Below are 26,003 nucleotides of genomic sequence, written 5' to 3' on the forward strand. Positions count from 1 at the left end.
TATGCATGGCTGGATGTTTTTCATGCTGTTTTAAAGAGGACATTTCTCTTGTAAGGAAAAAATATTGAATTTTGTCAGTGATTGCCATAGCAAATGTCAGTAACAGTTTTCAATTGGAGATAATATATGATTATCAATAGCACGACTAAATTGTGTCTTTCAAAAGCATAACTGTTTTCAACTGGATATAATCTGTGACTGTCAATAGCATAACTGTTTCCAACGGGAGGTCAATATTTTCTGTCAATAACATAACTGTTTACATTTGGGTGTAAAATGTGAATGTCAACAGCGTAACTGTTTTCAAATTGGAGATAATTTAGGGAGTGAATGTGTATTTTAGCAACATAAAAATGTTCAGCAAAACTGCTCACTGCAGGGATACCAGAAATGGATTTCACAAACTGTTTCCATGAATGGAATCAAACCTGGGTCTTCAGCGTGATGAGTGAATACTTTAACTATTACACTATACCACGACCCCTAATAAATAATAATAATAATGATAAATAATCTGTGATTGTCATCAGCATAGATGTTTTCAACAGGGCATAAATTGTAATATATGCTGATATGATGTGTCATCACTATATTATGTCATCGGTGATATGTGTCATGTGGTAGGTCTGTGTCCTGTCAGTAAATATCTGCTGTATATCAACAAAGCAGGCTCCAGCTATGCCATGTCTGTGCCTTAATGTGTCATGCAGTGTGTCATGTCAGTGTATATCTGCCATCTATCAACAAAGCAGGCTCCAGCTATACCTGGTGATGCCTGTGTCACAGTGTGTCATGCAGTATGTGTCATGTCAGTATATATCTGTTGTAGATCAACAAAGCAGACTATACCAAGACCCTGTACTACAGCCCATATGGCACAGGGTGTTATCCAGTTACTCACAATGTTTCATACACTGTCACGATAAACATAACTGCTGAGTAATTTAAGGGATGAATAGCAGCACAGTGAATAGGTTGCTACAAGTTACAATAATTACATCTTCACGGTGAGTCTGCCTATAATAAAACTGGCTATGCTTGATAAATATACACCCTCAATATAATAATATATGTAAACATGCTTGTAGACAGGTAATATTCGTACTTAATGCTTTAGGACTGGTGTACCACAGGAACAGAAATACTTGCTATGTAATTTTGGTAATTGTGTGACATCACACACTAGACAGAGTGACATATAGGTTACAGCCAGGTCTAGAGTCTTTTATGCAGTCTTTTTTAATTTGTAACTGATAAAAGTTTACTTTCCTATTCTGACAAGGTATGTGATAATAAAAAATCATTTTAGTTGACTAGTGTGAAGATGTTTATTACTGTCAACAGCTGAGACTTGTTTATCCCCACTAAACCAATACTTTCCATTATTCTCAGTTGTGAACCTGACTAGAAGCATATACAGTTTTCAGTCACAGATTACCTTCACTTGTTTGATGTTCCTTGAGGCCTTTGCATTCACTGTCCTCAAGACTGAAGCAGTTAACAAACTGTATTGGATGGATTCTGTTATAACAACGTATCTATATATAAAAACATATCCATCCATTCTTTCATTTCAATCCACTCACTGATTTCAATTTTACATATATCCTCTGTCAGAAATCAATTGTAACCATATATCTACCAGCTGGTTCTGATGTAACCATATATCTTATATCCACCAGCTGATTCTGATGTAACTATATATCTACCGACTGATTATACTGTAACTATTTAGGATATATTCACTGATTTATTATACTGTAACTATATATCCACCGACTGATTATACTGTAAATATTTAGGATATATTCACTGATTTATTCTACTGTAAATATATATTCACCAACTGATTATACTGTAATTATGTACGATATATTCGCTGATTGATTACACTGTAACTATGTATGATATATTTGCTGATTTTTTACACTGTAACTATGTGTGATATATTTGCTGATTGATTATACTGTAACTATATATCCACCAACTGATTATATGGTAACTATGTATGATATATTCGCTGATTTATTACACTGTAACTATGTGTGATATATTCGCTGATTGATTATACTGTAACTATATATCCACCAACTGATAATACGGTAACTATGTATGATATATTTGCTGATTGATTATACTGTAACTATATATCCACCAACTGATTCTAGTGTAATTATGGATAACATATTCACTGATTCTACTGTAGCCATAAATCATACACCCACTGATAGAGTCTAACAGTAACTGTATGTTATACAGTATGGTTCAAAATTATTGAGAATAGCTAAAGCATTTCATATTATTAAACGAGAACAAATCAGATAAAATTGAATGTATTGTGAAAGTGAACTGACCTTTTCATGTTGTGTAGGTAACAATTTAATATTTTATCAAGTCTCCTTGAGCTTCACGGCACAGTCTAAGACGGGTAGGCATACTTCCTATCAGAGAGGTTAGTGTCTCGTGAGTTATGCTGTCCCAGTATCGGACCACTTCACTCTTCATGTCTTCAATTTTTGTCAACCCCTTTTGATTCACACATTCCTTCATCATCCCCCAAATGTTCTCAATGGGATTTAAGTCAGGACTATATGCAGGAAATGGTAATGCAGTCACATTTTTCTCCTGAAACCACTGCTTGGCATGTTTTGCGGTGTGTTTAGGATCATTATCTTGCTGCAAAATCCAGTCATTTCCATAAAACACATGTGCACTTGGAAGCAGAAAATCTAATATGTTAGTGTAGCGTTGACTTGTCAGATTTCCCTCAAACACACACTGCGGGGTCGTTCCTAATAAGGATATCCCTCCCCATACATGAAACTTTGGGCTGTATTTAGGTCGTCGATACAACGGTGCTGACGCAGACTTTGTCAATATATTCACATTATTGGGATATACCCATATTGAGCTTTCATCAGTAAAAATCACATTTTCCCAGTCAAAGTTTTCATGTGCCAAACACCACTCAACACGCCTGTCTTTATGTTCTTGTTTCATGAGAGGAGAAAGAATTCCAGTCTTTTTCTCCCATCCAAGATCAATCAAATTTCTTCTAACTGTAGATTTTGATAAAACTGTTGATCCCCTTTCTATCATTTCATACCTGATGTTGGAGATGCTTGCCCTTTGCTTTTTAGACGCTAAAATTCCCAGCCGGACGCGATCTGAGAAGTCCAATTTTCTGGGTCTCCCTGCTCCTTTCTGATGCCCAAAATCCTTTCCCTCTTTAAAATTCTTCCTAATCCTATACACAGTAGAAAGAGGAGTTCCTGTTCTCTCTGCCAGTGTATTTACATCATCAATTCCTTGATTACACAACTCAAAAATCAACCTTCTTTTATCTTCAGCAGACATTGTTGACAGTGCTGAGGAAAATGACGTCTGCTACAAATTCAGGGGAGGTAACTCTAATTGTACTATACTCAGTAGGCCAAGATGAGTTACCTCCCTTATACCATTACTTAGTTTTAAGTATCAGTGAATCAGTTGAGGTGTTAGGATAGCTCAAAGTAAGAAGAAAAATTCTCAATAATTATGAACCAGACTATATATCCACTGACTGCTGTGCCTACTGTTACTATATAATATATTCACCAATTGATTCTTCTGTCACTATATATCATATATTCGCAAATTGATTATTCTGTCACTATATATCATATATTCGCCAAATGATTCTTCTGTCACTATATATCATATATTCGCAAATTGATTTTTCTGTCACTATATATCATATATCTGCTGACCGATTTTACTGAAACTTTACATCATTTATCCACTTTCTCATTATACTGTTCGACATTTCTTTGCTGGTACATATTTGTCCAAAGCAGTCAGAACTCATATGGCTCTGAAACATCATCTGATGTTAATTGTTCCTACATCATTAATTGTTTGCTGTTGTTCAGGTGTTACTCATTCTCATGTTGCTTTTAGATAAATTGTTGGAGAGATGACGTCCTACAGAGTTGCATACTTACACGTTACACTTGACAGGGTTTGAAAGTGCACGAAATAGTCGATAATTGCAAAGGACATACCGTATAGGTAATGGTATACATCTGTATGTAATTGTAAAATAAAATCTTCCAGTTGAGTTATTTTCATAAAGGATATTTGTTTTGTGGTGCAGTGATCTGTTAAGAGCACAGTCCTCTCATATCCAGTATTGATTATAAATACTGATGCATGGCAAAAAATAAACAAATTTTAATGGATTAGAAAACTGAACCAGCAGGAAGCAAGTGTAGATAGTTACAACTGCTGTTATGGCTTCTCAGTGAGCTAGACCAGTGAAAACTGGCAATATTGCTGGCTAGTACAGCAGGACAGATCAATGGATGGATGGACAGACAAATGTATGTGTGCATGCATACCCTGTCCACACACACACACACATATTAGGTACACCGCCACACATTCACTTCCACAAACACAAAAACACCCACCCACTCACAGCTCACAAACGCAGAAGTCACACAAACTCTTTCTTTTTCTCTCTCTCCCTCCCTCTTTCTCTTTCTTGCTTAAACACACATGGACGGTTGATATGTTCCAGTAGCCCTGCATACTATGCTTCACCCCACTTCACCTGACCTCAGATGGTTACAGTGCAGATACTGTCCCACTGAATCAAAGCCTTGGTTTCATCCCACATCTGTAAATATAGCTGTATGGTCCCAGCAGTCAATGAATCAATACAAACAGCAATGTCCATCAATACATGTCCAGGTATATCGCCATGAACTGACTCACAGGTTCAAAGCAGGTGTTGTGGCCAACCAAGTGTGTTTTATATCATATATAACACCTTCAGGTGATAGGAGTTAAAATAATATTATCCGATCCTTGCAAGTATTGTATATAGCTTTTATTCCTCTTGTGTGATACTGGATATGAAAACAGAAGGGATACCTGCTTACCATAATGAGTCATTATTAAAATAATCAGTGTTTGATATGTAAATCAGCTCACTGTATATTAGAAACTGGGTATGAATACAAGAGTGGTGAACCACCAATTTACACAGTAGTGGTAACTGATTTGAGTGACAAAGTAGTTCATTTGGATTTTGACAGTGTTTTGAAACATTCCACTTGCATCACAGTATGTCAGGATACTGTGGGAGGACAGACCAAGGGATGCTTGTCTCTGATGCTAACCACTTTCAAGAAACCCACGAGTATGAATATGGTGACATCAAACCGGGGTGAACTGGATTCAAACCCACAATCACAATGTTCTGGCATGCACAAGGGATGCAACAGTTTTAAGTCACAGGTCCACCACTGTCCAAACTGGTTCGATGACATACTTGTCATTGGAAACATATACACATCTGACATACATGTCTAAATGCAGTAGGCAGATGATGATGATGATGATGATGATGATGCTTGAGTTTAATTTTACACCACTTTTAGCAATATTCAGCAATATCATGGCAGGGATACCAGAGTGAACTTCACACAATGAAGTTTGGGGAATCAAACCTCAGTCTTCTGTGTGACAAGTGAACACTTTAACCACATGGCTAACTACACCTGAGTGTATTAGATCCAAATAGGGATGTTTGTGACGGATCACAGGAGGTTTCCAACCAGATTATTTCATGACGATGATGACAACACGTATGCCAAAGATCATATGGGTATGAAGTTGTAGTGAAGACTTAAATAAAAGTTTCAAAATTATATGACTTAATTATATGAAATTTTATTACATTCTTGTTTAGTTATTACAAATTTACATTACAATAATATGACAGTCTGTTTATCAAAGACAAGACCCCAATTTCTCAAAACAAACTTAAGTCTGTTTTCAGACTTAAGCCAGAGTTTTTACTAAAAGTTTAGAAACTTTAATTGAGTAAAAACTCATTTGATATCTGAGCAAAAACTTAAGTTTGTTTCAAGAAACAGGGGCCAGATCTCCTTAAAAAAAACCCCCAAGGACATGCATATTGAAATTTCATGAGATTACCATAACCAGGTTTCAAGAGATATGTGTAAACAGTGTGAAATTCAATAAGAGTCGTTCAAAATGGCTGACCTGGAATGGATATACTACACACATACAACTAATCATTACTGCCTCAATAACAGTTTTGTTCATTATTTCCTTTCTCTGCTGAAGTAATAAAATAAAGTCAGCAGATGATCATCATTGCCTTCGGATAGATTGTAGTGATAATGAAGACCCGCATGATCAGATATCGTTGAACTATCGATGAACCACTCGCTACCCGTATGGCCAGTTTGCATGGAGCACGGATGTTAAAGCTGTTTTATGTTACATAGGAATATGTCAACAACTTTTATGTCTTTCCTGAGAACATGACTCTTTCTCCTTCATTGAGGCCATAACTAATTTATTGGTTGCTGGTACATCATGCAGCTCAAAATTACCCTGGTAGATTTATGTGAAACTATGAAATATTAAAATAATGAGTATGTCAGTAAAGTGATACAGCTTAGTAAGTTTAGTATTTCTTTAACTACAGTCATAAGATATATGTCTTCTTTTTTAACAGTTTCTATTCACAATGAATGCATCAATCTGAAGGCAAATATGGTCTCTCCTAACCCAGTCTAGTGCCTATGCAGTTTGACCCATTAACTCATCACTGCCTAAACATATTCATTTTCTCAAGTTCTACCCCATTCTGTCCTCAAAAACCCATCCACTTCAAGCTCCATCTGTTTCTCAAACATAACCGTCATCTCAGTTCCTACCCCCATCCTTTCCTCAATAACCCATCTACTTTAAGCTCCTTTCCCTTCTCAAACCAACAATTACCTCAACTCCTACCCTCTTCCTGACTCCAATAGCCCATCCTCTCTAAGCTCCATCTGTTTCTCAGACTCTCTTCGTTACTCCAATAGCACATCCAGTTCAAGCTCCATCTGTTTCTTAGACTCTCTTCCTTACTCCAATAGCCCATCCACTTCAAGCTCCATCTGTTTCTTAGACTCTCTTCCTTACTCCAATAGCCCATCCACTTCAAGCTCCATCTGTTTCTTAGACCCTCTTCCTTACTCCAATAGCCCATCCACTTCAAGCTCCATCTGTTTCTTAGACTCTCTTCCTTACTCCAATAGCCCATCCACTTCAAGCTCCATCTTTTTCTCAGACCCTCTTCCTGACTCCAATAGCCCATCCACTTCAAGCTCCATCTGTTTCTTAGACTCTCTTCCTTACTCCAATAGCACATCCAGTTCAAGCTCCATCTGTTTCTTAGACTCTCTTCCTTACTCCAATAGCCCATCCACTTCAAGCTCCATCTGTTTCTTAGACCCTCTTCCTGACTCCAATAGCCCATCCACTTCAAGCTCCATCTGTTTCTTAGACTCTCTTCCTTACTCCAATAGCCCATCCACTTCAAGCTCCATCTGTTTCTTAGACCCTCTTCCTTACTCCAATAGCCCATCCACTTCAAGCTCCATCTGTTTCTTAGACTCTCTTCCTTACTCCAATAGCCCATCCACTTCAAGCTCCATCTTTTTCTCAGACCCTCTTCCTGACTCCAATAGCCCATCCACTTCAAGCTCCATCTGTTTCTTAGACTCTCTTCCTTACTCCAATAGCCCATCCACTTCAAGCTCCATCTGTTTCTTAGACCCTCTTCCTTACTCCAATAGCCCATCCACTTCAAGCTCCATCTGTTTCTTAGACTCTCTTCCTTACTCCAATAGCCCATCCACTTCAAGCTCCATCTGTTTCTTAGACTCTCTTCCTTACTCCAATAGCCCATCCACTTCAAGCTCCATCTGTTTCTTAGACTCTCTTCCTTACTCCAATAGCCCATCCACTTCAAGCTCCATCTGTTTCTTAGACTCTCTTCCTTACTCCAATAGCACATCCACTTCAAGCTCCATCTGTTTCTTAGACTCTCTTCCTTACTCCAATAGCACATCCACTTCAAGCTCCATCTGTTTCTCAGACTCTCTTCGTTACTCCAATAGCACATCCAGTTCAAGCTCCATCTGTTTCTTAGACTCTCTTCGTTACTCCAATAGCCCATCCACTTCAAGCTCCATCTGTTTCTTAGACTCTCTTCCTTACTCCAATAGCCCATCCACTTCAAGCTCCATCTGTTTCTTAGACCCTCTTCCTTACTCCAATAGCCCATCCAGTTCAAGCTCCATCTGTTTCTTAGACCCTCTTCCTTACTCCAATAGCCCATCCAGTTCAAGCTCCATCTGTTTCTTAGACTCTCTTCCTTACTCCAATAGCCCATCCACTTCAAGCTCCATCTGTTTCTTAGACTCTCTTCCTTACTCCAATAGCCCATCCACTTCAAGCTCCATCTGTTTCTTAGACTCTCTTCCTTACTCCAATAGCCCATCCACTTCAAGCTCCATCTGTTTCTTAGACCCTCTTCCTTACTCCAATAGCCCATCCACTTCAAGCTCCATCTGTTTCTTAGACCCAACCCTTATCTTTGTGCCTTTCCTGACTATAACAAGCTCCATCACCTTTGTAACTCCATCCCTTGTGTCAACTCCTATCCCCATCCAGACCTCAAAAACCCTTCCTCTTCAAGCTCCATCACCTTTTCAAACCCAGGTGTTATCTCAGTTCCTATCCCCATCCTGTCCCTAACAACCCATCCTCTTCAAGCTCCATCACCTCCAAAACCCAACCCTTATCTCAATTCCTACCCCCATCCTGTCCTTAAAAAAAAAAAATTCACTTCAACCTCCATGCTCCATGCCCTCCGAAACCCAACCCTTATCTCAGTTCCTACCCCCATCCCGTCCTTAACAACCCATCCACTTCAAACTCCATCCCCTCTGAAACCCAACCCTTGTGTCAATTCCTACCCCCATCCAGACCCCAATAACCCATCCACTTCAAGCTCCATCGCCTCCTCAAAGCCCTACTGCCATCCTGATACCATCAGTTCTTCACTACTCGGCAACAGTCAAAACTATTGTAACTATTAACATCATTGAGGCAGCAGGATCATGTTCACAAATGCTGTCAAACAATATCCTTTATTGATAACTTATATAAATAGCCATGGTCTATTCATAGTATGGTATACATAATTAACAATAAATAATGTAACTGTGTCAGGTTCTATGTATATTGCATTTGTAATTAATCTTATGTCAGTGTTGCAATGAAACATTGTTTTGTGGTGTCTGTATTCTTATGAAATTCATATATACCACACACAAAAATGAAGGAGCATCCATTCTTTAATAGTATTGTCTAATTTCTTTCCTTTTTAGTATACATGAAAATTTATATACAGCCAAACACCTCTGTGTCAAAGTTAGAAGGACCAATAGTTGTGAAGGCTATGCTGGACATATTCCATACACTGTTTACAGGGGAACATTTAAATCAGATTACCTGTTTACTTGAAACTCAGAATGGAAATATACTAAGGGAAATGAATAAAGGAATGCATACAATTGCATGTGGTGCTTAATAAGTTTTGTAATATTTTTCTTTGCCAGCTTTTGATTGATTTAAAAAAGAGCATGATACAGTAACAAAGTGATGAAGTGGTGTTCCCTTATTTGTTTATCTGAGTATTTGCATGTAGTAGCTACTATACTGCATGAAGGTGAAAACATGTCATCTCTGTAGACACTTTGTGTTACCTGAGGTTAGACACAAACACTAGTGGTGACTAAAGAAGGAATCTATACAGACGAATCTTTTCTTGCGAGGGAGCTGTAAGTTTGACACCCATCAAAGTTTACCACAAAAGGGTGTGGCTATATTCATTCATCAAGGTATTTCACCTGAAAAGCTGTAATATTACAATAACTGAGCAATCTTACAGCTACCTCTAGTGAAGGATAAAGTAAATAGTGCTAATGGTTTTTATTATTAGGTCAAAGGTAATCACTAGGGTAATTGTTCGCAAGGGTTTAATGTCTGGTTTCAAGCCGTTTGTTTCTTATCTTGTAAACAGAAGAGTTACAAAATGCCAACAGTGAATATGCTGACATTGTTTTGAAATATTGGCTGGTGACGTTCATATCGTCTCCAGCCTGTATGTAATTGGGCAGCAAGTGTCATAAACATCCCACTGTGCATCAAAAACTGTATAAAGCCTGGGTTATAACTTCAACAGGTAGACATGGTCGTACTGACACAATAAGAGAAAGTGTTGGAAACTAGAGCATGTGGAACGTCAATGATAACTACCCCTGCCGTCTAGTGCTGTTTGCCTCGGGTCCCTGGCTGTGACGCACTAGCGCAGATCTGTAGATCAACACAGCGATACACAGCAATCACTCCCTATCTCTGTGGGACTTTAATGATTACGGTCATTTGTTATTGCAAACTGGATGCAGATTATGGTAAACAAGCATCAGGTAACTCCATGCTTTTTAATTACATTAGGTGTAATGGTAGAGTTTTGGCTCTTGGAAAATGAATCTGTATACAATGTGTACACTTGTTTGCAGATTAAATAGTGTGTTCTTGTGATATACAGGTGATACTGCAGTACGTGTGTATAACTTGTAAACAAGCGTGCAGAGTTTATACTTTGTTATTGAGATATACGAAAAATATTGTAAGCCTTGTAAGTAAGACTGCAGACTTTGTAGTTTGTTGTTGTGATATATAGGAAATATTGGCATGAAGGGGTATAGCTTGTAAATAAGACGGCAGACTTTGTAGTTTGTTGTGATATATAGGAAATATTGTCAAAGACTCAAGATTTTCCAATTGTTGTTTTAGGACAAATGAGACAATTAGAATAGGACAATTTGCTTTTAACTTGGAAAATTATAGTATGACTGTGTAAAATTACAAACACTGGTTACCAATGGAAAGTATAGTGTTAACTTTGAAATATGTGTATATAAACATGAGTTGGTTAATCTCAGCGATACCTAAACTATGTTAGTATCATATCTTCTATGGTACAAACTTCTAGATTAATTCCAATTTTGTATGTGTTTTATCAATGAATGACGTGATTGATATTAATTGTTTAAGTGAAAATAGTACTCATAGAATTCATTATAACTCGGCATTCATTGTTTACTGAAAGGAAAAGAAACGTCACTGGAGACTGTGTAGACATCCTGTGGTCTTGTTGTTGGAGATTGTGTAGACATCCACTGGTCTTGTGTTGGAGACTGTGTAGACATCCAATGGTCTTGTGTTGGAGACTGTGTAGACATCCAATGGTCTTGTTGTCACTGTTAGCCTAGACATCGCAGCTGTGTTCAGAAAACAACTGAACGATTGCCATTCAAACTGGTAGTTTATGCCTGAATGCATGCATAATCAACATGCATCTCAGTTTCAATGTTGTGTTTGTGTAAACTCTTCCCTTTCCACACACAAAAACATTTCTAAACTCAAGCTGAAAAAAATACTTTATTAATCAAAAGAGGCTTATACAACCACGATTCATGCTTTCCTTAAACTGACTCCAGTGTATTTTTAAACAAAAGAGGTGTAAATACTCCATTGATGCTTAAATGTCATTTCCAGTGTTAACACTTTCTTTCAGTATACTTTAATCATATGCATTAATATCTACAGTTGTAATGTGTCCGGTATTGCTTTGCATAACATTTCACACTAATGAAAAGTGATATAGTGATATGCTGCAGTATTTATATATTGTATATGAATATAGCTGTGCATCGATCGACCAGTCTCATCACTTGGGTCAAAGAAGGTGGAGCTGACCTGATGTTGTAGTATACCCATATAGTTTTGCTGGTTGTAGCCCAAGTTGCTGCAGACTTTGCTGAAGTAGCACCTTAAACCATACAGCTGCATCATAGACACAAATGCATGCCTGGCACAATGCTGGAGTTTTTTATTTAATAATTTTAGATTTTTATTAAAATATTCATAAGACATGGTCTGGATTTAATACACACCTTCACAGATCAGCAAATATATTTTTAACACATTTCAGCATGTCTACAATTTATTGTTATATTCTTATATATTACTCATTATGTCATTGTATATACATCTGATATGATGCGGTATGTCAATAACTGATTTATCTCAGTACAGATGTAATTAATCATTTTCAGTGTAAATCATTTGAGCATCTATGCAATATTTATGAATTTCATCACCAACACAGTCTTCATTATTTTCATCACACATACTTATTATCAATTTCAGTACCAGTACAGGTAATGAATTTCAGCACTTGTACAATTCAATAATTTCAGCACTTGTACAATTCATTCATTTTAGCACCTGTACAGTTGATTAATTTCAACAGATATACACTTTTTAAACAAATATTTTGGACAACACAGCACCATTTTGTCAAGGACAGGTTTAGATTAAGCTTCTCTCCTACATGTTATCTTTTGAGTCTGTAAACACAGGTGATAGTGGCAGCCTCAAGGCTGGCTAGTCAGGCATGTCGATCTCCATGTCACCTGATCCTGATGGGGGCACACACACACACAACTGGAGTTTACTGGAAGTGAGTGAGTGAGTGAGTGAGTGAGTGAGTGAGTGAGTGAGTGAGTGAGTGAGTGAGTGAGTGAGTGAGTGAGTGAGTGAGTGAGTGAGTGAGTGAGTGAGTGATGCTTTCAGCAATATTCCAGCAATATCACAGTGGGGCAAACCAGATTGTACCCATGTGGGAAGTCAAACCCACGTCTTTGGCACAACTAGTGAATTCTTTAACCACTAGGCTACTCCACCACCTCACAAAAGTGCATTCGATTTTGCACAGCTCAAGAAGCAACACTTAGAATTAAACACCAACATAGTCTCTGAAAATAAATATTTTGGATGAAATCACATAATTCTGCTAAGACTGAGCAATGGCCCTTTGAAATTGGAGATTTCTGAGGAAATCTAGCCTTTATATAGGGCTTTTGTGCTACAATAAGGGCTAGGTGGAAGATAAATATACATGGTTGAGGGATTGTGGGAGAAACAGGATGTGGAAAGGCAAAACTGAAAAGGGCTGCTGACGTGTGCAATTGTCAAAGATCAAAATTTACAATGGATGCTGAATTTGAATGTGTCAAAGAACAGCTCTTATCCAAAACTCTTGTATCTTATGTAAACCAGTTATGTTCTGCTTATTTTATTAATATATTTCCACCATACATGACATATCACTTGTATTTTCCAGATAAGCATGCAGTCTCCATTGTTTAGTGAAATTCTGGAGAAGAAGATAGGTGGAAAGGATATGAAGGCAGAAATGTTGTGATCAGACGACCTTCACCTTCCTGTCACACACAGCAGACAACATGTCAGGGTGGACGAGTTTAACAGGATACCTCAGCTTTAAGCCAGGTGGAGGTAGGAACATACAACTCTGAAATCTTTACTTAAATTCAAACTTTATTCCATATAAAATCTTTATTTATGCAGTGAATTGATGATTCTATTGTGTCACAGGAAGGCTTTGTAAATTCCAGTAGAGTTGCTTTCCTTAGTTGTGTAAGGATCTGCAGATCATTTGGTCCAATTTGAAATTCATCTTGACCCTTGGCTCATGCACCAGACTTTTATCATGTCTTGCCTTAAGAATTTTAAAATGATATGTGATTACAAAGTTGTGAGTCTCTTATTTCTGTTTTTTTTTTTCAATGTGCCTATCAACATCTTACTATGTTGCTATCTGTTCAGAATTGGTTCAAACTGAACCATTGTTTTTAACAAAATTCCTTTAGTAGTAAACCAATTCCGATTTCCATATAAACTTTAAATGTAACATAATCCTAGTGAGCTAGTGATGCATATGATTGTATCCAACTGAATAATTTCATCCAATAATTCTGTTCAATGAGCCATATACCTATTACATAATTATTGACTTTCATCTTTATACAATAACCATCTATGAAGGTATATGGCACGATGACTCAGACATTTTAAAATTGGAATATTGACTGAAAGCTGCACATACATGAAGGGAGAGCTAATTGCTCACAAGGTGCTGCAAGAATCTATCACCACCTGTTGACAGGGGAACAGTATTTTAACAAAGACGACAGTCGTATACTGTGACACAAACATTTTCATCATGAAACGAAGACATCAAAACAGGCGACTTGCCATGGATATTTTTAAAGAATATTTTCAGACCCACATCCCAGTGAGGGCAAGGTATCTCACTATTGAATTTCCTCCTCTAGTGATTCCTGTGTTTGGAGGTAAGATCGAAAATATGGATGTCATATTGATGTGTGAGTCACTTCTTCACATGGCAAAGACCTAGATATAGGACAGACTATATGGATTTGCATTTTTGGAATACAGATATATTGTTTAGATTAAACTGTTACAATTGTTAAAAATATATATAGTTATATATTTTCAAATAACAAATGGGTCATATTAAGTCTTCATCATGTCCTCATCAATCAGTCTCAGAATTTAAAATTTCTCTAAATAATATTTTCGGTTCAGTGTCCTCATCGATCAGTCTCAGAATTGAAAATTTCTCCAAATAATATTTTTGGTTCAGTGTTCTTGATACTTAAAAATGCCAAATGTAATAGTCAGATGTAGAGTTTGGCAAAGTTTGAAGGTGAAGACAGTTTTGATTTTGACATCTGTCCTGATTGTGTCTGCTGTGCTGACTATACATGGACGTTGTGACATCAGCTTATATCAGACATCTACCAAGAACTGATATCAGTGATTATTAATTCATTGTATGGACAGGAATCCTATGCTGAGATGTCAGATACAGCTGTCATAGTTCTGTACGAAGACATGTATTTCTGCCATCATGTGACTTGCCATCACCAGGTGCACTCGACATAGCAGTCCATCCTGCAAAATTAATTCTTGTATAACCCATATTTGCATCATTGGGTATTTCTGTGAAACAACAATGGAAAGATAATTTGATGGCTTGTCTTGTCTTATGAAAGATTTACCAAAAAGATGACAAGGAATAGTGTTATTGATTGTAATTACTTTATGTGCTATGTTTCAGGGCTATTCTTTGCTCCTTCATTCCATGAAATTATCAGCATGCCTTATGGCCCTAAAGCATTGTGTTTGTATGATAAAGTAGTCAGTATTTCTAAAAATACTCCTTCCAAACAATACCCCATTGACCAAATGACCATCAAGACTTGTGCACCAAAGGTGTTTGATTGGAAGACTGGTACCAGAGTAAGTTCTGATAATCTGAATGTTTACTGGTCTGTTGTACAACACAGGAGCTGACATAGTTGACCTGTGTCTCACATGCTGGTCTGAATAAATCCATGGTGATGGCAATAAACAGGTTTTTGTGATGTGTCACCTGTGTGGGCCTTAAAGCTGGAATGTATGGACAACCTCAATGTGTAGGACTTGGCAGATTGCAGGACTTCCTGTCATGGCTATGCCTACCATTGCTCGAGCTATCAAACACACATTCATTTACCTGTTTTCAAATTGTCCCAAACCCCAAAAGACAGAAAAGAACTTTGTTGTGAATGTTTTACTATCCTAGAGCATTTGCCAATACTAAATTGTTATCTAGGTCAGTGTCATGATAATTTCCTGAAAGGTCAGTGACCACTGACATTCCATGCCCTATGTTGAACCCATTATGACATTAAGCTAAAATGTTTTATCAGCTTATGTCAAGTACCTGGTAGCATCAACTACCATTTTTAACATCTTTTGGTATGACACAAAGACTTCCTGGTCACCAGACAGATGACATATTCACTTGATCAAGCAAAATAATGGTTCAGTGTACTGGGAGACACATTAAGAGTGAGTGAGTGAGTGAGTGAGTGAGTGAGTGAGTGAGTGAGTGAGTGAGTGAGTGAGTGAGTGAGTGAGTGAGTGAGTGAGTGAGTGAGAGTGATATTTTATGCTGCTTTAAGTTGTATTCCAGTAATGTCACCACTAGAGTGAGTTGGGTATCACAGCGGGGGAACACCAGAAATGGGCCTCACACATTGTACCCATCTGGGGACTTGAACCCAGGCTTTTGGTGTGACAAGCAAACGCTTTAACCAGTAGGCTACAGGAAGACATTCCATCTATATATGAACCCAGTATATTTGCTTAACTTTAAGTTAGTGAGTGCCTTACAGTTTAACCCAATGACAACAGTATTTTAATTATGTCACAATGGCCAGTATCTGTTGTTTGAGGGCGTCAAGATGTATATGGTGAAACATCATGATGAAGCACCAAAGATCATAGTCAGGGCAATGCTAGGATTCAAACCAATGATCGGCAGCACCTGAAAGGGTCTTATTCCACTGGACCATCTAAGAATGTATACTGGAATAGTCAGTCTTTCACAAATGATTCTTAGTCACAACATGGGTGCAGTATTTCTGAATATTGACCATTATCTTTATCTGTTACTGGTGCATGAGTTATCGGTACGTATATCCTGGAGATATCAAGGATGGCTTCCAACCAGATGTTTATCAATTGTTTGATGATGTTTTCCAGCTCTGAGTCGCCTCAAGTCCCGGAAGCGCATGTGGTGTGCCCTGGAAGAGAGCAAATGTCAGTTGTTGTACTACAAGTCTGAGGAAGATGCACGGTCCAAACCTCCTGCTGGAGAGGTCAACCTGAAGGGAGCCGCCATTACCCTTGACCTTGACAACCAGAACCAATTTATTATCATGTAAGTATTCTGTGCAACTAGAACCAGTTTATTATCATGTAAGTATTCTGTACAACCAGAACCAGTTTATTATCATGTGAATATTCTTTAAACGAGGATCAGTAATGAAATGGTCTGAGGACAAATACCTCAAACATGTCCATCAAATAGTTCTTAATCTAATCAGAGACCATGAAACAGGTATTTGTCTTGTTATATGGTCTCTGATCTAATCTACATGTCTCACATGGGAACAGCTAACTAAAAATCTTTAAAATTATTCCAAAATGTTTACAATCAGTTTCTATGAAATATGTGACACCATGTCCTCAGTATGACCTCGAGGTCAATGTGGAGATAAACACTAGTCATCTGGAACATGGAACACTATCTGGAAGGTCTTCAATGCCTGCTGATAGGTAAAGTTCTCGAGATATTATCAGAGGCCCATGCTATATTTTATATAAACTTCGAGATCATGAACAGGTAAGTGATTCTTTGAACGACCATTGTGAGACCATCTTTTAGTGTTTCATATTTCTTGTAAAGTTGGAAGTTTTGTTAACGAGTATTGAGAGAAAGCCAGGGACCATGTGCACAAAGTGATCTTGGCTGTGATTTGCAGAGTACTAAGAATACTTTGCTTATGTGAGCCCTGATCAGAAGCAATTCTCAAGGACTCAAGATTATTTTAGAAAACAAACAGGAAGATTTTGTACAAATGTTGATTTTAGTCTACAAAAAGGTAACCAACCAAGTATGTTCTAGCACAGTGGTTACCATATATTCTCTAATAGTTAGACAGTGAGTTTACATTTACTTTTGTCAACAATATTCCAGCTATATGGCGATGGTCTGTAAATAATCTAGAAATCAGACAATCCAGTGATCAACAGCATGAAGACTAACCCACACAGTTTGATTAAGATATATGTAAACCAAGTCTGTGAACCTGACCACCAGATCCCACTAGTCACCTCTCCGGATAGGCATGGGTTACTGAAGATCAATTCTAACCCACATCTTCACAGGTTTTTCTCTAATGGATTCCTCTGCTGTGTTATGTTTGACATGAGAGAAACTGGGTCCCAATCCACAAGGTGTTTGTAGCATTACAACCCATCGTAACTCTAAACTTACCATGAGCTTACAAATGGCGTAGCATTACAAATCCTTTGTCATATAGCCCCTGCCTTCCAATTCTTCTCAGACCCACAAACCGATTAAATCAGTGTCAATTTTCCAACCTGATTTTCATCTGGCATATAGCAGTTGTCTGCTTTCGCAACCCTGCATGCTTTATAAACACCCAATATCACTGGAAGGTGGTAGTCAAAGTAAGAAAGCAATGATGCCCATACTCTGACAAGGATGACGATCGTAACTCCATACCTCCCTCCCCCCATACATAGACCCAAGGCACTAACTTGTATCTTTGATATCTCTCAAGTCAACAGGGTCCTGTCCATTTATTACAAACTTTAGAAATGATCTGATGTTATGTGCATCAGGTCACCTTACATACATGTGTATTGCATAATTATATCTGTTCTGCATGATTCTACTCAAATTGTTTACAAGATCTTCACCGTGAGATACGTAACCCTCCATGACAGATATAGGTGTGTTGGTACACCACGTAGGCTGACGTAGGGTCTTATCCAGGCAGCTGTCATCACGCCTACACCCATCTCTCTGTCACCAGAAACATTACCTGTCACAATCTTGATGACCTGTCAATCACAACTGAAACAGGATATATGTTTTGATTATGAAACTAACAAATGTATTTTATAGAACTGTTGTAAGTTGATATAAAAACTTAGTTCATGTTTCATATTCATACAGCTCACAGAAAGTCACAACTGTTTTATGTAATCTGCCTTGAGCTCAAATGAACTTTAGGGTTATGGGTCAGACATGCCATGACTGATTAAGTATAGTGGTTGATTAACGATAGAATGAAAAGAGAATATGAACGAGCTAGGCATTCTTTAACTTCTAGTGGTATATTATCAAACAGAATTGCTTTGTATTTCCAGTTATGATGATGATTATGATTAGCTCTACAAGACATTTTTTGTGTGGTTTGGTGAATTTCACATTGCATACAAGATTACTGCAGTTGTATGAGGATGAGTACACACGTATTTGATTTTGTGTCTGTACTATTGGAAACTAGTGCAGGTGTGACAAGAATACAACACTCAGACATAGTATCTTGACTCTCCAACCAAACCTTGTTTCATACTCTGGCCCAGCTCACAGCAAGGTAACATCAAGTACTGTCTTTTAATGAATTTTGGTATGATATGGTCTATGGTCATAATCTTGACCTTTTACTCACATGTTCATGTAAAGGTCAAGTTTGTACAAATTTATTAGCAAGGTTAACTAAAATGAGGATTGGATGGTCACTATTAGCCTTATGGTCAAAGCGTTCACTCATCCCACTGAAGGCCTGGTTTGATTTCCCACATGGGTATAATGTGTGAAGGTAATTTCTGGTGTACCAAATCATGATATTGCTGAAATATTGCTGATAGCTGAAACTAAGCTCACTCATTCCATGTACTAGAACTTATACTATGCTTGAGATAGGTCTTATTCCTCCCACATATACTGCTTAGTCAGCTGTTTCATTATACATGGTGGACACTAGCAACCGTTGCTAGTTTCATGATGCTACAATGGATCACATGCACCCGACTAGGTTGATTATATGTTTGCTAAAGTTTTAACCACCTATCCTGTTTTAATGATTTTATAGTATCACTTCTTAATCACTTTGATAGAGGTATTATAACTGAAGAGTATTTACTGATCTTGAAAGCAAGGTGTTGAGTGGTGTGTACTGTCCAGTAGGCGTTGGGAGGTTATCAACCTGGTGGCTATCAGTGTGTAGTACAAGATGCTATCACACCCAGGTGACATCCCTCTAGCGATGTTATGTCCACAGTGCAGGACAGGCTGCCGTAATGAGGTCTTGGACTATATCAATATGGACTTATTGCCCTGGTAATAACATCCATGGCATATCTCCCGGAACGTGTGGTATACATGTCTGGGACTAATAGGGTGCTTGCCAGCTGGTGACCTTAAAATAATCACTACCTGAAGAAAATAATAAGTCTCTTTGCTAAATTAAAAGTGAATTCACGTTATTTGATTCAGGCAAAAATAACATATTAGGTTTACCTAATGTTAAAATGTATACTTTCTTTAATGAATTTAACCTGAAAATTCAGTCTAACATATTTCTGTGTAATTACTTTAATTGATAATAATTAATAAACATAGGAATATCCCTGAAATTTGGCTGTAAAGATATAGCTTATAGTAGCAGTAAAAAATAAACAGCTTGAAAGCTGAACTGCCTCAGAGGTTATTAAGTGCAGTGTCATTAAGGAAAACAATAACTATCCTTCATTCTGAAAAGATACAAAATATTATTTTAAAACAACCAAAAAGGAAGAGGTTTATAATTTCTGCTTAATTATGTAATAATTACCTCAGATCTGGTCTGAGCCAAGGAAGTTATGAAATTCCTGCCGCAGGAAAGTGTAAGGAAAAAAGTGAAGACTTAGCAAGGATAAGGAAGGTCATCCCACAGGGATTAGAGGGATTGGAGAGGATTAGACAGGCTGTATTTAGTTTATTACAATGACTTTGCTGTAAAGTTCCCAGAATGCACCTTGCAGTGATTTCCTGTAGACAGCGATGATGAAGTGGATGCACATAATTGCAATATTATAAGCTCTTATTTCTGCATTGCAAGTTTTTGTGTACTTACACCATAAATTTGAACTTTGGGATAAAACATTGTACATTTGATTGTCAATATTATTGGTAACTATTCCCTGGTGAAAGCTGGGTATGCTAGATGTAAGAAGTGCCTTAACTGTTCACATGCAGGTGTGGATTGTGGCTCACGGTATTGTCGGCCATCATGAAGCTGAGAGTGCATTCAAACTGACAAACAGAATTTCTCATGTTTGCGTTTAGAGGCTATAATAACTTTAGCATGAGTGTGCGAGTTAGGCTTAATGGCATCTTTTTTAAATTTTAAATTCATGTCACATTTTTGTCAGGTTAACCTAGAAAGAAGTCATGCAGCTTTCTTTTTCTGCTGACTTGACCAAAGTTCAAAGAAAGATGTTGATGTGAGATCACTATCAGTTTCCAGATCCTAAAGACAAATTTTTCTAATCACAAACTGGCTTCCATGTGAGATATTGCTAGGGCAATGTCAAGCATTATCTTATTGTGAGTGAGTGAGATTAGTTTTATGCCGCTTCAAGCAATATTTATACACTATCATGAGGGCACCCCAGAGATGGGCTCACACATTGTATCAATGTAGGGAATCAAACCTTGGTCTTCAGTATGATGAGCGACCACTTTAACCACTAGGCTACACTCCCCATTATCTTGATAGGAGTTCAATCTTGACAGTGGAACTGAATCATAATGCTTAGATGACCACTGGAATACCACTGATTACAATGACATCATAAAATTATGTATTCTGTTGTACTGATGTTTCATGTTCAAGATCTTGTTTGAGTGTAAAGTTTACGTGTGTTGTTTTATTTGTTGCAGCACAGAGGGGAAGGAATTTGTACTGACGGCGGAAAATCATGAGTCCATGATGATTTGGCTGATGGCATTACAGGTGAGGCATAGCAACATCATCACAACAAATCTGAATAGTCCAAAGCCCCATTCCTCAAAGCGGTCTTCAGCAGCAGAAAAGAAAAGCTAAAACTATGATTTTCAATTTTTTGTAATGCAAACATACATGTTCACAACAAAACAAGAAACATTACTAAGATTTGTTAAACAGACCAATGAGCATGAATTAACATATACTGCATTCATGACAACATGTTTAGATAATGTTTTAAAGATTGTAAGAGGAGATGAAATGGTATAGTAAACTGGTCTCTCTGTAATAAATGGGTATTTATAAAACACAGCCTGTCATTGGTCAGTCATTTAGGTGATGTCACACAGTGTATTAAGTAAAGATGTTTATTCAGTTTCTCAATAACTTCGATGCCAGTTTTATGTGAGTTTTTTTATCACATTGCAAAAGAAAATATGTTTATAGGGGGTTTGAACACATTACACTTACGGGTGTCAATACAATTCTTGTACAAATAATGTCGTCAGTGGAGATTAATGTTACATGGAAATAAATAATATTTTTTAATCTGTAGACATATTAAGATATTTAACTTTCTTCATTCACAAGATGGACTCCACATTGTCAGTATTTTATGTGCCAGCCTCAAACACTGTACAAGAACATATATATAATAGAGCTGAAATATCTTGTACATCAATGTAGTTTCACATGCAATGTACTTAAGATGCCGCCATACAAGAAAACCCTTTTAAGTTTTATTCATAACTAGTCTATTGAAGTTACCAACATGGCAGACATGTTTTTTAGCATATACTAAATATACCTGAAGTATTTGAACAACATATAATGAACAAACAAACTCTGAAGTCAGTATTGACTACATTTCTATATTACAGGTACAAACGCTGCTCAATGTGCAGCGACCTTGAGGACTATGTTTGATCTCAAAGTATTAATAGATCCCCTTTCTTACTGTGCCGTGTATAAGTCAATAGGGTTCGGGCAAAACGTGCATGCATTCATAGTAAAGTTTATGTTTACCTTCCATTTTCCATAATCATTTCATAAAAAATTGTACTTTGAGAGTCTGGGAACGACAGACTGCGTTTACACAGAAATAATGGCGTAAATCTTGGTAGAGATCTCTGTTTGTGTTACATATGTGTGGAGATAAGATGTTATGCATTCACAGGGGAACTTTGCAGGACACACCCACTTCTAAAGAAAGTAGTTATTACTAAGATGAATTAATCTAAAATCAGGCCAGTTCTTTGTGGTACTCCTAGCGTGTAATAGTTGCATGGCTGCTCGTACTCCTCAGCATTGACACAGTGTTCAAGCAATTGGTGTCAGGTGCTTCTCTCTCATTGCTTGTTGCTAAAATTGCTTCTGTCCTTTTTTTCTATGGAAATTTATAAATTACTACTTAAAATATGTTCATATTTTTTACCAAATTGTTTGAATATGATGTGAAATGATTGTGACATTCATTATAATTCATTGTATTTTACATCCAAAGAGCCTCATGCATGAACAGATTAATGTGATTTGGTGGCAGGATCACTGACTTGGTTTACGCACGTCATCAGTTCCCAATTGCACAGATTGATGCTCATGCTGTTGATCACTGGATTGTCAGTCCAGACTTTATTATTTACAATCTGCCACTGTATAGCTGGAAATTTGCTGAGTGCAGCTTCAACCTAAACTCACTCACTCACCCAAATAGTCTCATGATGGACTTGTTGAACATGGTGTTATCCATCACAGTTCATTGTCACATTTTAAGTAAATTTAGTGCAAGAAATGTTTGTTCAGCAAACTTTAGAAGCAAAATACTTTGAGTATTTGTTCTCTAATTCTGGTCCAGGGAAGTCGAGCTTGAATCCTGGATAAAAATTAGACTCTATCTACAGTGTGAACTGAAGAAGGCATTGACCAGCATGAATGTTTGTCAGATAATGATTAAATATCACTTGCAAATACATTTTCCTGTACGCTGACTGATATCTTGTTTATAGTATATCACAAAAGTTAGTCTGACATTAGTCTCAGCTAAGGTGGGATATAGGACACACCTAGCAGCATAATAAATCCCCTTTGTTATTATCATGTATGTGTTCATCAATCCGTGACAAACATGTCGTGTTAAACATCGTGACGAAAGTTTCTTAAACATTTGGCTACATATAACCATGTGTTTGATCTGCCATGGATGACTTCTTTCCCCGACTAAAGATTCTATACATCATCTCTGTCTGGCTTGGTACTGGGACTGGGTCCACATTCATGACAAGCTTGCAATAACCATGTTCAACAAAATGATTGGAATGCTAAGACTGTTGTTGGACTATGCTACATTATCCGAAACACAATCATCTTAGTGCTAAGGTTACTTTGTGGATAAGGATGCCATTGTACACTGTAATCTTAGCATCAAGATGATTATAATGACCATACCTTAACATTAACTTTAACAAGCACAGGACCCATGCTAAATGCCATAAAAGGCGACTATGAAAGGTGACTAACAGGATCGGGTGGTCAGGCTTGGTTGACACATCTCATCGGTTCCCAACTGTGCAGATCGATGCTCATGTTGTTATCACTAGATTGTCTGATCCAGACTCAACTATTTCCAGACCTCCACCATATAGCTGGAATATTGCTGAGTGCAGCGTAAAACTAACTCACTCACTCACTAACAAGCACAGTGCTAAGATTATACATTGGTACCTTGATCCACTTGCCCAAGGTGATATTACTGCAATGATGATCATAAGCCTATGTTGAAGTTTGACAGCTATGATGACCTTATTATTCAGATAGCAAGGGCTATAGCTGTGGATGGAGACAATCTAGAATTACAATCACCTTAACACCATGATCCCTTGGTGATCCCTGCTCTGTATAGATAATTTGTTGTGCATGTTCTGACTATCTCGCACATGGTATCCAGGCCAAGAGGGACCTCCACTCACGGGCAAATGCAGACAAGAAGAAGACCCCCAAGGAGGAGCTGGACAGGAGAGAACGAGTAAGACAACTGTTTCCCTCAAAAAAAAACAACCTGGCAGGCCTGCATGACTGATGAATATCCAGTCAAAAGAGTGGGAGGGGTGGGGTGGGGTCAGAGGATATACGTAGAGGAATCAAAGTACAAGGCACAAGGAGATTAACATGTTGGTGGATAATTGGTTTGACCGGATGGATGGATGGATTAATGGATGGATTAATGGAGGATGGATGGATTGTGAAGTTGTTTCACAGGATGAATGAGGGATGGATGGACTAAAAAAATGGATTGATACAATAAAAAATGTTGATGGATGCAATAGAGAAATTATGTATGTGTGGATGGATGAATGCAATATAGAAAAGGTTGATGGATTCATTAGAAAAGTAAGGGATGGATGGATGCATTAGTACAGTGTCAATAGATGCATTAGAGAAGCAATTGATGGATGCAACAGAGAAGTGATTGATAGAGAAGCGATTGGTGGATGCAACAGAGAAGTGATTAATTGAGAAGCTATTGATGGATGCATCAGAGAAGTGATTGACAGAGAAGTGATTGATGGAAGAGAAGTGATTGATGGAAGAGAAGTGATTGATGGATGTAAAGGAGAAGTGTTTGATAGATAAATGATTGATTGATGCAAAGGAGAAGTGTTTGATAGAGAAGTGATTGATGGATTCAACAGAGAAGTGATTGATAGAGAAGTGGTTGACAGAGAAGTGAATGATGGATGCAACAGAGAAGTGTTTGATGGATGCAACTGTATAGTGTTTGATGGATGCAATAGAAAAATTATAATTAAATGAATGGATGGACGCTTTAGAAATGTGATTGATGGATACATTAGAGAAGTAATCGATGAAATGAGGAAGGGAGGGATGGGTGAAGACAATTGTTGGACAATGTGTGCTAGAAAGCAGACAACCAACAAGTCTTCATAATGATTGCAAGTTGAGGCAGATGTTAAACTGAGTGAAGGGTTACTAGTGTCATGACAACACAATTTGTGTTTTTCCTAGAGGAACCAAACAGCATTTATAAGGGAACATATCTGGTATCATGTGAGTATGAAGTCACCTGGTGTGGGATAATTTTCCTCTCTGCATATCTATGGAAACATCCCGCCAACAGCCAGCATTGTACTTTTTTCGCATGCCATGGATAAGTATAAGAAAACTTTACAGAATGTCTCTTTCAAGAACCTGTCAAGTTCTGAACACACCAACTCACGACATAAAAGAAACAAGACTTATATTTATTATACTTTTCTGTTGATGTGATTATCAAATACGGTGACATTCATTAAGAAATCTTTCATAACCAACCTTACTTTCAAAAGATATATCAAGGCTACTAAAATTATTGTTCCAGTGCTGATGTTTGATCCTGTGTAGTTGACTGGTTAGGATCCTGACATTGTGAGTTGGTTGTGTCCAGATTGGGGACCCTTACTAAACCTTGCCATTTTGCCCTTTGAAGACCAAACCTAGACATTGAATGTGTGGAGCTAGCACTTGGATAAAGAGTCTCAGTAGGGTAGGGGAGGGGGATTGGGGGAGGTAGTCAATCTCACAGATTCCCCTTCCAGCCACCAATTAATGTAATGCTATAGCCCTAAATGAAGCAAGTTATTTTCCACAGTCTGTTCCTGAACCATATTATTTGCCCTCCATCCAGTCCCTACTGTGCTATGGCCCTAAATAAAATTAGTCAACATTTTTCAGCTTTCAGTCGCACAGTCCCTGTCCTATAAATTTATTTTATATTCATAAGTG

At 37.6% G+C, this 26,003-nt stretch overlaps 2 protein-coding genes across 7 annotated transcripts in view; both read left to right on the forward strand.

Annotated features, from left to right (window-relative positions):
• LOC137271607 (uro-adherence factor A-like) overlaps positions 1 to 8,607 on the forward strand; it is an 11,136-nt gene extending 2,529 nt beyond the window's left edge. The window contains exon 2 of the mRNA XM_067804049.1: positions 6,866 to 8,607. Coding sequence (XP_067660150.1) covers positions 6,866 to 8,607 — 1,742 coding nt within the window. The remainder of the gene's footprint in view (positions 1 to 6,865) is intronic.
• The window catches only part of LOC137273317 (uncharacterized), a 105,751-nt gene that overhangs the window by 10,865 nt on the left and 68,883 nt on the right, over positions 1 to 26,003 (forward strand). For 3 of the 6 annotated variants that reach the window (XM_067805896.1, XM_067805893.1, XM_067805894.1), the window contains exons 3-6: positions 13,109 to 13,281; positions 16,402 to 16,579; positions 21,161 to 21,233; positions 24,169 to 24,246. In XM_067805896.1, coding sequence (XP_067661997.1) covers positions 13,230 to 13,281; positions 16,402 to 16,579; positions 21,161 to 21,233; positions 24,169 to 24,246 — 381 coding nt within the window. In that variant the 5' untranslated portion in view covers positions 13,109 to 13,229. Of the gene's footprint in view, positions 1 to 8,375; positions 10,344 to 13,108; positions 13,282 to 16,401; positions 16,580 to 16,644; positions 16,656 to 21,160; positions 21,234 to 24,168; positions 24,247 to 25,247; positions 25,290 to 26,003 lie in introns of those variants that run through there. The other 3 variants (XM_067805892.1, XM_067805895.1, XM_067805897.1) reach the window with 3 other exon arrangements.

This window comes from Haliotis asinina, chromosome 2 (assembly GCF_037392515.1).
Source record: "Haliotis asinina isolate JCU_RB_2024 chromosome 2, JCU_Hal_asi_v2, whole genome shotgun sequence".
NCBI lineage: Eukaryota > Metazoa > Mollusca > Gastropoda > Lepetellida > Haliotidae > Haliotis > Haliotis asinina.